This window comes from Lithobates pipiens, unplaced genomic scaffold (assembly GCF_037356315.1).
Source record: "Lithobates pipiens isolate NorthernLeopardFrog02 unplaced genomic scaffold, aLitPip1_a1.2 Scaffold_13, whole genome shotgun sequence".
Taxonomy (NCBI): Eukaryota; Metazoa; Chordata; class Amphibia; order Anura; family Ranidae; genus Lithobates; species Lithobates pipiens.
In genome coordinates, this window is record NW_027507718.1 from 51472526 (window position 1) to 51485386 (window position 12861).

General features: G+C 43.9%; 1 protein-coding gene across 9 annotated transcripts in view; it reads right to left on the reverse strand.

Moving 5' to 3' along the window:
* The window catches only part of MPDZ (multiple PDZ domain crumbs cell polarity complex component), a 257104-nt gene that overhangs the window by 150600 nt on the left and 93643 nt on the right, over positions 1–12861 (reverse strand). For all 9 annotated transcript variants that reach the window (XM_077475101.1, XM_077475104.1, XM_077475106.1 and 6 more), the window contains exons 16-17: positions 11816–11905; positions 1234–1419 (exon numbers count right to left, since the gene is read on the reverse strand). In XM_077475101.1, the coding sequence (XP_077331227.1) occupies positions 1234–1419; positions 11816–11905 (276 nt within the window). The remainder of the gene's footprint in view (positions 1–1233; positions 1420–11815; positions 11906–12861) is intronic.

A 12861-nucleotide genomic window follows, 5' to 3' on the forward strand; every position in this document is an offset into this window, starting at 1 on the left:
CCGGTGTACTGGCCTCCTGCCCGGATAAAGCATCGGAGCATTTGCCCGATTACAAATACTCATGCAAATGCTTGGTATCGGCACTGATACTAGTATCCGTGCAACCCTACTAATAATCATAGGAAATTTCAAGGAAACTGTGGACAAGGATGGAGAAATAAATGCAAACAGGCTAGCCCCAAGGAATATTCACGTGTTGATCATGTTATCTTAAAGTGGTAAAAACCTATGCATTAAGGTAAAAAACATTCTGTGTCTCAGACTAGCTCCCCTCACCCCCCTTATATTTGCCTGAACCCCATCGCAATCCAGCTCTGTGCAAGAGAGCTGTGGCTCTTCTGGCTTTGCATTTAGTTCTACTTTAATATCCCTCTGTGAACTACAAAAACTTCTGTCAAAGTGCCTGTACATACTTGCAGCAGCCTTCATAGCCCTGCCGCTACAGCCAAATCCTCTAACACTTCCTGGTACTTTCTGAGACTGGAACTCCATTCAGACCCCCACACATTTCTATTGGGACAAGACTACAATAGGCTGCCTAAATTGGCAATAGGAAGGTGCAGCAGACAGGAGAGAGCAGGCAAGCTTCAATGCTGCCTGGCTTTGCATGTCAGAAGGGCCCAGGATTCAGCCATGGTGACAGCGTTTTGTAAACTGCTCTGGGTGCTTTAACTTTATACTTAAAAAGCAGTATTTTTTTTTCTATGGCCACAGATTTGTCTTAAGGAAGAAAGTATAGTAAATGCTCGTTTTATATAAAGCACAATAATTAATTATTTTTTGTTGAGAGCTACAAAGGACATTAAGATACAGTCAATACAATCCAGTTTAGAAGCCAAACAGACGTCGGAGTCAAAGAACAGTTTTCTTTGACAAAATACAAAAACAAAAAAGCACAGAAGCCAGTCACCAGCTGCAGTGTTTTACGTCACAATGGCTTCATGGCTCCTGGGATTTCTCCTGCCCTAAGTCGATAAATATCAGCATGCATTTTGTGATATACAAGAAGAAACAACGTAATTTGAAAAGCAGGATTTAAACAAACAAAATTAAATAATGCGTAAGCCCAAAGTAATATTATGAAGTCCAAATGTTCTTTATTTTGTAGAAATGGTTTCATATATTCCTTGATGCCCATTTTCTCACAGTATAAAATACTAATTGTAAACAATCTTACATGACAAATCAATGAACAGTTTGAGGTCTACAAAGCAACATAAAAACAAAACATACCTGATAATCTAAAATACTGAAACCAAGGCCAAGGATTCCTTTTTCCAGTCCAATGGTTTGAATATCATTCTCCCACATTGCCAGTGGTGATCCTTGTGTATCTTCCATGCTTGGACTATCATCACCTGCTTCCATGTTTAAGTCATCCGTCTCAGAGGAGCCAATAGTGCCAAAATCAATATGATGCTAAAATCAGAAAGTTTGTTTTAGGACATGCAGAACAACTTGCTGCCTAACAATGGCATAAAATAATAAGACAGACAAGAATATCCAAGCCATTTCTGTTTCTGAAACCAGACAAAACAGAAACCACATTGAATTTACATTATTATAATCTTACCAGAAAATGTCATACCCAACAGCTTTGTCTGGACATAAGCTTTGTTTGCATTAAAATTTAACATTAAGTCAGTCTCTTCTCTCATATTTGTATGTGGGTAGTAAGGAAGGAAGTAATTTAAAACCATTATGTGTAATGATATAAAATTGGCTTTAGCTTTACAATCCCGCAATTCTAAATGTCTTAAAGGCTAAGTTCACCTTTTGGTAAAAAATAATCAATGCACATATTTTGCAAAAAAAAAAAATGTACATTTTTTTTTCTTCCTGCAGGAGTCTGGAAAGCATTGCATGTGCGCTCTACATGTTCCTGCAGACTTAACAAATGAGCTTTAACAGAAAACTGAGGATTCCTAGCTAAACCCTATTACTACCCTGTCTAATCCACCTAGAAATAGTGGAGTGGCATGTAGGATACCCTTTGCAGCAAAATAGGAATCTGAATACTTAATAAAAGCAGCAAATGAGAGGTAAACCTTGCCTTGCATGTACCACATCTAAAGAGTGTGTAGAAATTGTTTTGGGTAGGGATGCACCGAAATTTCGGCCGCCGAAACATATCGGCCGAAAATGGCCTTTTCGGTAATTTGCCGAACGGAAAAAAACGAGCGATAATTGAGCCGAAAATGGGCGGGGCCTGGGCAGTGGTGCCGCCCATCATTGGGGGTGTATAGTGCAGGAGAGGTGCCTCCGCCATCTGGTTGAATAGAGCGCCGGGAACATCACAGCTTTAATTTCAATAGCTGTGTGTTCCCCGCCGCACGCCGTCACATTGAGCCCCTCCCCCTTGTCTGGGGAACTTTGATAGACAGATCACCCGTCTAGATTGTACAGGGGGCATCGCTGGCTGCACTGGGGGCAACACTGGCTGCACTTATCTCTTTTATCATGTCCGCAGTCTCTGACCACCTCCTGTATCATGTCCCCAGTCTCTGACCATCTCCTGTGCCATGTCCCCAGTCTCTGACCATCTCCTGTGCCATGTCCCCAGTCTCTGACCATCTCCTGTGCCATGTCCCCAGTCTCTGACCATCTCCTGTGCCATGTCCCCAGTCTCTGACCATCTCCTGTACCATGTCCCCAGTCTCTGACCATCTCCTGTATACAAATATTTTAAAAAAAAGTCATTTTCAGTATAGGTCAGTTTCAGTATCGGTTTCTGTTTTCGGCCTAGTGTATTTTTCATTTTCGGTATCGGTTTCGGCACCAAAAAACCCATAGTTTTGGGATGCTTTGGAGCTGGACAAAAAGAAGACTAATGAAGTGGAAGGGAGAAACCCATTGTCGTTTGGAAAATAAGGTAGTTTTTTTTTTTTTTTGGCTTTTAATGTTTTATTTAAGGCTTGCACCTTGCACAGTATAGGATTTCATGTCATCTGTGCCCAGTCTTGCCACAAAGAATTAATCCAGCTCTGAGCAGTCCTCTTATCTTTTTTTAGTGAGATAAAAACTGATACACAGAGAAAGAGGAGTCAATTCTTCCCCCTTGCTGTGAGTGACAGGTGATTTACATATCTCATGCATGAGCCTGAGAGAGAGGCATTCTGTGTACTTTATATCCCCTCCTCCTTTCTTCTCCAGCTCTCCCAGGATTGGCTGCTCCACACCTCAGCATGATTGGACATGCTGAAGTCATGTGGTGACTTTTCTGACTGAATGTTAGTGATCATAACAGAAGTTCAGTGTGAGAAATACACAGGAGAAAATGCATGTTGACAAGGGGAGTGTAGAGGTGGGCGGGGAAACTACTGACATCATGACTCCACCCAAGGAGCTCCGGACAACAGACCCACCCACAGAATTTGCAGTTTTTCGGGTCTCATAACAGATAGAGTGGAGACATTTGACAGCTAAGGATGCATGCAGGAGGCATGTATATCCTTATAGATAACCACTAATTCAGTAGTTTAAAAAGGATGAGAGTGTGTTTATATCCACTTTAATGCTGGCCATATACTATACGAAAAATCAGCTGAACCCTTTTTTTTTTTTTTTTTTTTAGAAAAATTAACATTCGGTCATGAGAGCAAGCGATAGTGCCATCATGTAATGACCGATAAATCGTTCAGTGGGCATAAATTAATACATTTTTTGTTCATTTTTTTTTACATATACCTAGTGCAAACAGTTCAAATGGGAAACGCATTACCCTTTCATTTTATCGTTCATTCATCAGATTTCTAAACTTGTCCTTCCTTTTGGCGGCTCAAAAACGCTCCAATGATTATCGATTTTGTGCCCATAAACTAGCCGAAAAATGAACAAACTGTCTAAATGACAACATTACGGATGATTTTTTGTATAGTGTATAGCCAGCATAAGAGTAAGTAAGGCTAAGGCAATGTCCTGAATGGACTCAAATGGAGGCTTCTTGAGAGCCAACAGAACCAGATTAGGATACCATAAACAAAGGCCTTTACCATCAAATGAGAGGCCAGAGGTCTCTGTAACAGGATAGCAAAGGCTTGCCAACAGATCCACATCCCCCAATGGTGTCAGATTTTCCCACAAGACTTTGGGGTGTTGCACAGATCAGCATGGCCACAACAGATCTTATAAAGCAGGGGTGTCAAACTCAACTTAACCACGGGCCGCATCAGCAGTATGGTTGTCCTCAAAGGGCCTGTTGTAGCTAGAGTGCGCTACATACAGAGTGCAATATTCAGGGGTGCACTATGTACAGAGTGCAGCATTCAGGGGTGCACTATATACAGAGTGCAGCATTCAGGGGTGCACTATATACAGAGTGCAGCATTCAGGGGTGCACTATATACAGAGTGCAGCATTCAGGGGTGCACAATGTGCAGAGGTCAGGGCTGCGCTACGTACAGAGTGCAGGGGTTAGGGCTGCGCTACATACAGAGTGCAGGGGTTAGGGCTGCGCTACATACAGAGTGCAGGGGTTAGGGCTGCGCTACATACAGAGTGCAGGGGTTAGGGCTGCGCTACGTACAGAGTGCAGGGTTCAGAAGTATACTATGTACAGAATACAGAGTTTTTGGCCTGCTGTGCAAAGAGTGCAGGGTTTCGGGGATTGCTATGCACAGTGTGCAATGCCAACTCCCCTGCCATGTTCTGGCTGCAAAACTGGGTGTGAGGGCCACATGACAGGCCAGATTCGACCCACGGGCCTTGTGTTTGACATATGTGATTTAAAGCATTGCAGCCACCCTGCGACACACTGCTTCTATTCTAAGTACTGCTACTGCTCATGCCTCTGAGTTATGGAGGGTTTACCACAAGGAAAGGACATCAGGCTCACTATTCCAGGGCTCTGAGGGCGACTGACAGGGCAGTACCTCCAAGTAGAAATGCCTCACTTCATTTTGTGGCCGAGGGTCACCGATCCATATGCTGCAGAAGTAGCCACAGTGGCTGTATATGCAGCTGTATTGACAAAGGGATTTTTCAGTGTGAAGATTAGTGAGGAATCTTCTTAGTCTTGCACGTAAAATTAGGAATCATAAACCAGAAACCTGTTTCCAGTGGGGAGGGGGTTTCCCATCATCTCAGGACTGTCCTAACAGCTTTGTTTAACAGTGTCTTCACCTGAAGGTGACAGCATATAAGCCATGTACTTGATAACAGTTTTTTTTTTTTTTTTTTTTTTTTTTAAACCATGTGTTATCACTAAACTTCTAAAATTCTTGGAGATGTAGCTGCAGGGAGAAGGGTGCCCTAGGTCAGTTCCTAGTGACATATAGCATGCGCCCAACCTCCCTTCCCCAACAGCTCTTCCCTACACAGAGTATGTGGAAAGGTTTTTAGAAGGCAAGGCAGCAGCACTATTTTGCTGGGAAAGAAATCCATGTATGCATGCACAGCAACGGCGCTACTGATTGGTAAACAGTTAGCCTTCAGACTCCACTAAACGTGTGCTCAGAAGTGAGCTCCTAGGAAGAATGTAAACAGGGTGAAGTTATGGAGACTAGAAATTCTATATGCAGCACATAATAACTCTAATTTCTGGCAGGATCAAAAATAGGATTTTTATAACAGCTTACCTGTAAAATCCTTTTCTTTTGAAGTACATTACGGGACACAGAGCCATAGTAATTACTATATGGGTTATAGTCCACCTTCAGGCGCTGGACACTGGAACACCCTAAACAGGAAGTTGCCTCCCTATATAACCCTTACCATACAGGGAGCGTCTCAGTTTTGTCGCAAAGCAATACATGTGTATACTAGATGTGTCCCCTGATGTACTTCAAAAGAAAAGGATTTTACAGGTAAGCTGTTATAAAAATCCTATTTTCTTTAATCGTACATCTCGGGACACAAAGCTATAGTAATTACCGTGTGGGATGTCCCAGAGCAATGTCAACTGAGGGGAGGGAGACAAAACAAAAGTAAGGCACCATGACATCAGGGGACTTGTACTGCTGCCTGCAGTACACTGTGCCCAAAGGCGACATACGCATGTCTTTTCACATCCACCTTATAGAATGTGTTAAATGTATGGATTGAAGACCAAGTTGCGGCCTTGCTGATTTGAGCAACGGAGGCTTGGTGATGCACTGCCAACGAAGCACTAACAGCCCTAGAGGAGTGCGTTTTGATTTGAGAGGGTAGAAACTACCTTTTTAAACCATAAGCTAGAACGATTACTTGTCAAATCCATTTAGAATAGTAGATTTTCATGCTGCCTGTCCTCTTTTAGGACCTTCAGGCAATATGAACAAAATATATTTTTTCCAAATCTGAGCAGTCGTCTAAGTAGACTGCTCTCACCACATCAAGAGAATGTAGTGATTTTTCTTCCATAGAACAGGGTTCTGGAAAAAATGAAGATAGAACAATATCCTGGTTTAGATAAAAACCTGATACTACCTTTGGTAAAAAGTTAGGATGAGGATGCAATACTACCGTATCCTTGTGAACAATAATATGGCTCTTTACAAGAAATATCTGCCAATTCTGATACCCTTCTTGCAGCAGATATGGTTACTATAAAAAATAGGTTCCTTGTCAAAAAGGACCAAGGGAATATGTCGTATCGGCGCCAAAAAAAGGCTGTTTTGTAGTGACGAAAAAAATAAATTCAAGTCCCAAGGGTTCAGGGGTGACCTAACCGGGGATTAAGCCATGTTACCCCCTGAATAAAGTTACGAACCAACGAATGAGAAGCAAGTGGTTGTTGAAATACAGATAAAGCCGAGACCTGTCCTTTGAAAGCACTCAAGGCCAGCTTTATTTCTCACCCCATCTGCAGAAAGTCAAGGATTCTACCTTTGACCTATTTCCTGGGGTGCAACCCCTGGTTTCACACCAGGAGACATATGCTTCCCAGACTTCATAATATATAATTATGGAGGCTGGCTCTGTTGCATTAACCAATATAGAAACTACTGAACCTGACAGCCCAAGTTTCTTCACAGTGTGGGTCTCAATAGCCAAACCGTTAAGTTTAGCATTTGTAAAGTAGGATGGAATAGCGGACCTTGCGAAAGAATGCCTGGCAGTGGCGGTAGGGTCCATGGGTCCCCTACTGCCGTCTTTACGATCTCTGCTTACCAAGATTTCCTGGGCTCCGCTGGGAGCCACAAGAATCACCAACTACCCTTTTTGCTTGAGTCTGTGAAGAAGTCGTAAACGCAGGCAGAATAGGAGGGGATGTATAAATCAGTGAGAACCGATTCCATGGGAATAGCAAGGCGTCTGTTCCACATGCTAGCGGATCTTTTGTTTTTGACACAAAGTTGTTGATTTATTTGTTAAACCTGGATGTAAACAGATCTATGTCTGGGATCCCCCATCCTTGACATATTGACGGAAGGTATCGGAGTGAAGGAACCATTCTCCTGGGAACAACTGCTGGCGACGGCCAGGCGAAGTAGTCCGCCTGGCAACTTTCTACTCCTAGAATGAAGGCCGCCGATAGGCAAAATACACTGTTTTCTGCCCAAGATAGGATATGATTCACCTTTCTCTGGGCAGCACAACTTCTTGTGCCCCCTTGGTGATTAATATAAGCCATTGCTGTGGCCATTTCTGATCTGGGCCACTTCTCTTGGACATTTGCCTCTTCCAGGACTGCTCCCCAACCCAAAAAGAAAGGTTGGCATATGTTGTTACCACTTGCCAGGTAACTGAAGGAAAGATTTTCCCCTTTGCAGATTTTTGGATATTAACCATAAACTGAGGCTCCGGGGTACCCAGCCTACAGAGCCTGGTATTTCCAGGTGGTCCATCTAGGTACTAACCAGGCCCGACCCTGCTTAGCCTCCAAGATCAGACGAGATCAAGCCTTTGGAGTCAAGACACATTGGAAATATAGAGCTTGAACCCTTTGTTCCAAGCTGATAGGATACTGTTTTGCAGCAGTCTCGAATGAAACTGAGCATAAGGAACAGCCTTGAATGAAGCCACCATCTGACCCAACAGCCTCATGCAAAGTTGAATAGAAGAATTCATCTTGCTTCGACCACCTAAATCAGTTCCTTTATGGCGCTGATCTTTGCCTGGGGCAAGAATACCCTTTTCTGGGTGTACCTATGATCGGACCCAAGTATTTTAGCCTTCTTCATAGTTTTAAAAAAAGATTTCTCCTAGGTTGAGAATCCGACCTAGATTTTTTTTTTTTTTTTTTTTTAGGTAGTTGAATGTGGTGACCATACTTTGGTCTAAGCGGGCTACCGACTGGACTATCAAGAATAGATCGTCTTGTAGGTTTCCTCCTTTGTACTTGGGGTTAACCCTGAGGATTACTTTTTGAACCCGACAACAGAAGCCGTCATGACTGCCTGGAGGCAGATGCCCCTGGCACAGGAAAAGGGGCTTTAAAACAAAAATACACTCCTTTGGATGTATTATCCAAAACATCCCCAAATAGCTGTTTCACCACAAAAAGGAACACTAGCCAGGAGCTTCTGCATGGTTCTTAGCGAAGGGCGCAAGGCCTGAAGGATAGAATCTCTCATAGCAATTATTGCAAACATAAAGCTGCCAGATCCTGGGCCTGCTGAGCAGGATAACCTTGAACACCTGTTTAAACTGGTCTCTCAACGATTAAGCAGTTACTGCCAGCGCAGGCTGAGACACTCAATCTGCCAGAGAAAATAGTGTTGTTTTTTTGTTTTTGTTTTTTAATAGGAATTCCAACTTTTTATCCGTTGGATCCCTAAGCATTTGAACATTGTCTACCGGACAAGTCAAACTCTTATTCACGGAGGATATAGCAGCGTTAATTGCTGGTATACCCTACTTAGTGAATTTTCTCCACCATAGGATAAAGTGTGAAAACTTTTTAGGGGGCAAAATAATGCTTACCTAGGTGATCCTCTCAGATACAAAAAATCTTTTCCAACAATGAATGAACAGGAAAAGGAATGCACAGCTTAAGGAGGCTTTAGTGAACCCAAACACTCAGTTAAGGGTACATAAATGTGGAGCGAACCATTCAGCAAGAAATTGCACCATCAACCTTAAGATTGAAAAAGCTGATTCTCCCGCATTTGACACCTCAGAAGAGGAGTCATCAGCCCCCCCACAGCCCCTTGAGGGAATTCATCTTCTTCTGCCCCTAGTTCCTCAGTTTGAGGGTCCTGGGTAATGGAAGAGAACCTGTCGGATTTCGATCCACACTGGGATGCGATTAAAGTCGTTAAACTTTTTTTTTTTTTTAACTTCTCATGGCTGAGGAAAAAAAATATTTTTAGTAAAATAAGCAGGGGCTGCAGCGTTGAAAACAGTTGCTCACTCTGACCAGCCACCCCCTCTCAAGGAAGGATGCTATTTGTAGAGATGAGTATGCTTTCCAGAGCTTGAGGGAGACCCTTTTAGCTCTTTTTTGGGAGTGTTTCAACCCTCCCTTCTGACCTTAGCCTGATGCACAAAGCAGAGGTACTACCAGAAGAAATCGCATCCACTGCTTGAGCAATAGTCCAGCCACTGCCGCTGCTATTAATGCTCAGCCTGGTGCAAATAGTAAATCTGTCAATTTTAGTTCTCCCTTATACTCAGCCTCGTGAAGAGGGGGTGAGTTCCGCCCAGGTGGGGGTGTCTGGAGGAAGCAAAACCCCCCAAACTTACCGGAGATCTGCCTGCTAGCCAGAGGAAAAAAAGTCTGCTGCTTCTGTGACACAGAGTGATCTTTGAGCAAAACATGAGAAGGTACGTGCTCTATACAGCCCCCAGTGGTGACACTTAGGCATGACAACATTTACTTTAAAGGAGACATGTCATAAGAAAATTAAAAAATTCCTTAGAAAACTCCACTTACCTTTCCTGCCGCAGGGTTTTCTGTGGTAAAACCAACAGAGCCAATCTTTACCCTTCACGGTGGGTTCCGTTAACAAACCTTCAGGAAACGGGGACCCTCGGGAAACCCACAATCCCGGACCTGTAATAGCACCCCATCAGAAAAACTTTATGGCCTTAATACCAAAAGTACTTGATCCCGGGGTCCAGCTCTCTAAAAAGAGAAACGTTTACAAGCAAAACCTGGTTTCTTCGGACACGAGGCCCAGGCACCATTCAATTTGGCCTAAAAGACACTTTGAATGGATCCGGCTGCATAGCTAGCCCCAGCAAGGAGCTCAGTACAGAATAACTTCACTCGTGACCAAGACATTAGACACTGGCGAAAAAACCGAGATGCTCCCGGTATGGGAGGGGTTATATAGGGAGGCTACTTCCTGTTTAGGGTGTGCCAGTGTCCAGCACCTGAAGGTGGACTAAAACCCACATGGTAATTACTATGGCTCTGTGTCCCGTGATGTACGATTAAAGAAAAGTTTTTTGTACTGTAGCATTTTTTTATTTATTTTTAAGATAAAACAATGTGCATTCAGTGCAGTAATGTCAGGTAATATTGAAATATTGCATATGAATATTTTACAGTTATCAATCAAAGCCTTCAGGGGACATGCTAGAGGCTGCAACACAATGTTATCTGCTCAGTAATTTATTTGTAAGTGGTAAATAGCTCGAACAGTCTGTTATATTTGAGAACCTGACATTTGGATCCATTTGGATCCATTTCCAACATGTGCACAACCAGGCCCAGCATGGGGGGATAAGGAGAGTACAGGGGGGCGGCGGAGAGCATGGGTGTAGGCGGAGAGCACAGGGGGGTGGCAGAGAGCATGGGGGAGGTGGAGAGAACAAGGGCAGCCGAAAGCATGGGGAGAGGTGGAGAGCACGGGGGATGTGGAGCGCACAGGGAGGCAGCAGAGAGCAGGGGAGGTATGCAGAGAACACAGGAGGGCAGCGGTGAGCATGGGGGGTGGATGCGGAGAGCATGGGGGGTGGATGCGGAGAGCATGGGGGGTGGATGCGGAGAGCATGGGGGGGAGGCAGAGAGCATGGGGGGGAGGCAGAGAGCATGGGGGGATGGCAGAGAGCATGGGGGGATGGCAGAGAGCATGGGGGGATGGCAGAGATCATGGGGGGATGGCATGGGGGGATGGGGGGATGGCATGGGGGGATGGGGGGATGGCATGGGGGGATGGGGGGATGGCATGGGGGGATGGGGGGATGGCAGAGAGCATGGGGGGATGGCAGAGAGCATGGGGGGATGGCAGAGAGCATGGGGGGATGGCAGAGAGCATGGGGGAGGTGGAGAGCACAGGGGGGCAGCAGAGAGCATGGGGTAGGTGGAGAGCACAGGGGGGCAGAGGAGAGCATGGGGTGAGGTGGAGAGCACACCATTGCGGCGGAGAGAACGGGGGGAGGTGGAGAGCACAGGGGGCAGCGGAGAGCATGGGGGATGTGGCGAGCACGGGGGGGCAGTGGAAAGCACAGTGCCCGGTTTGGCTTATGGCCAATCCAGGACTGTGCACAACTAAAAAAGTCACAGGAAGCAAAATCCTTCTTCTGATGTGTTAGATAATATTGACCTATATTGTACAGTATATGAATATGCTAGACAGAGGCATCTATCAGGGGAAAAGGAAGCACTAACTTTTTAAAATAGAAAGGCAAGGCAGCATACACCTGGGATGATTTTTTCACCTTTGAGACAGACTTGCACACTGTGGAGATCCAGGTGTGTATGCTAAAAGGTTCATAAAAAGCATAACCTTCAAAACATCATTAGATTAATTAGATAACTTTTTTAATGTTCAATTTACTTTTGTCACTTTGTTTTACAAGTTAATTTTTGATTGGCAAGTATGGGCTGTCATACTTTACACATCATTAATTTCTGTTTAGTATTGAATGGCTTGGACAAAATGTGTTTTATCCCAATCAAGACACATAAGGTAAGCACAGTAAGCACAGAGAACCTATATATTACCTGGGATTCTGTACCATTACTGGGAATATCAGGAAGATCATCTTGTACTTTCCAGAGGTCTGATAAGTGATTACTGGAGAAACTGTCTTCCTGTAAATAACAGTAAAAACTAAAAGAAGATTCACATACCATACAACAAATAAGTATTTTTGGTTGCGAGGTCACTTTAAGCTTGAAATGTACTCATTTCTTTTACACCTCATTGCTTTCCTCCTGCTCAGAACATACTTATATTCCCCATGCTTTGTCCTTGCAGCTTCCCAGAGGGAGTTGTACTTGGATAAATACTAATGAAATATAACAGTAGCTTGTTTTGGGTTCAACAGTCAAATGGCAGAACCATAGTTGCCAGGAGAAGCTCCAGCATTGCGCTGACACTTTTAGCATAATGTTGTTTACTTGGTACATTCTTTGCAAAGATAATTACTAATTCAGTATAATTTCCCCCGCAACTACCTGCAAAAATAATGTCAATTATTACGCCTGCCAATTCCACCCTTTACCATGAAGCTTTATATCAGCCCCTATGGCTACATTTCACTAACCTTTTATGGCCCTGACAAAATTGTTACCAAGCACTCTGTGAACACTCTGTGCGACATAAAAATAGAACGTTACGAAGATTATATGCAATCTTACAATTCTGTCTTTGTGTGCTTAATCCAGTCCTGTTCTCCCTGATGTACACCAGTACTCAAAGAATATAAACCTGTATGCCCTAAAGAAAACATGTACATATATATTTAGAGACGGCAGTTGCAGAACATGTTGGTTGGCTGGTTCTGTCTTGCCTCAATATTTTCTAAGTTACAGATGTGGCACTCAGCATGCAGCCAGTCAAACCAGAGAACGGTTGCAATCTGTGAACTGCATACTTGTTCCAGTAGGGCAGTGTTTCTCAAATCCAGTCCTCAGGCCCCCCCAACAGGTCATGTTTTCAGGTTTTCCATTATTTTTCACAGGTGATTTGATCAGTTTCACTGCCTTAGCAATTACCACAGCCGTTTCATCTGAGGGAAATCCTGAAAACATGACCTGGTGGGGGG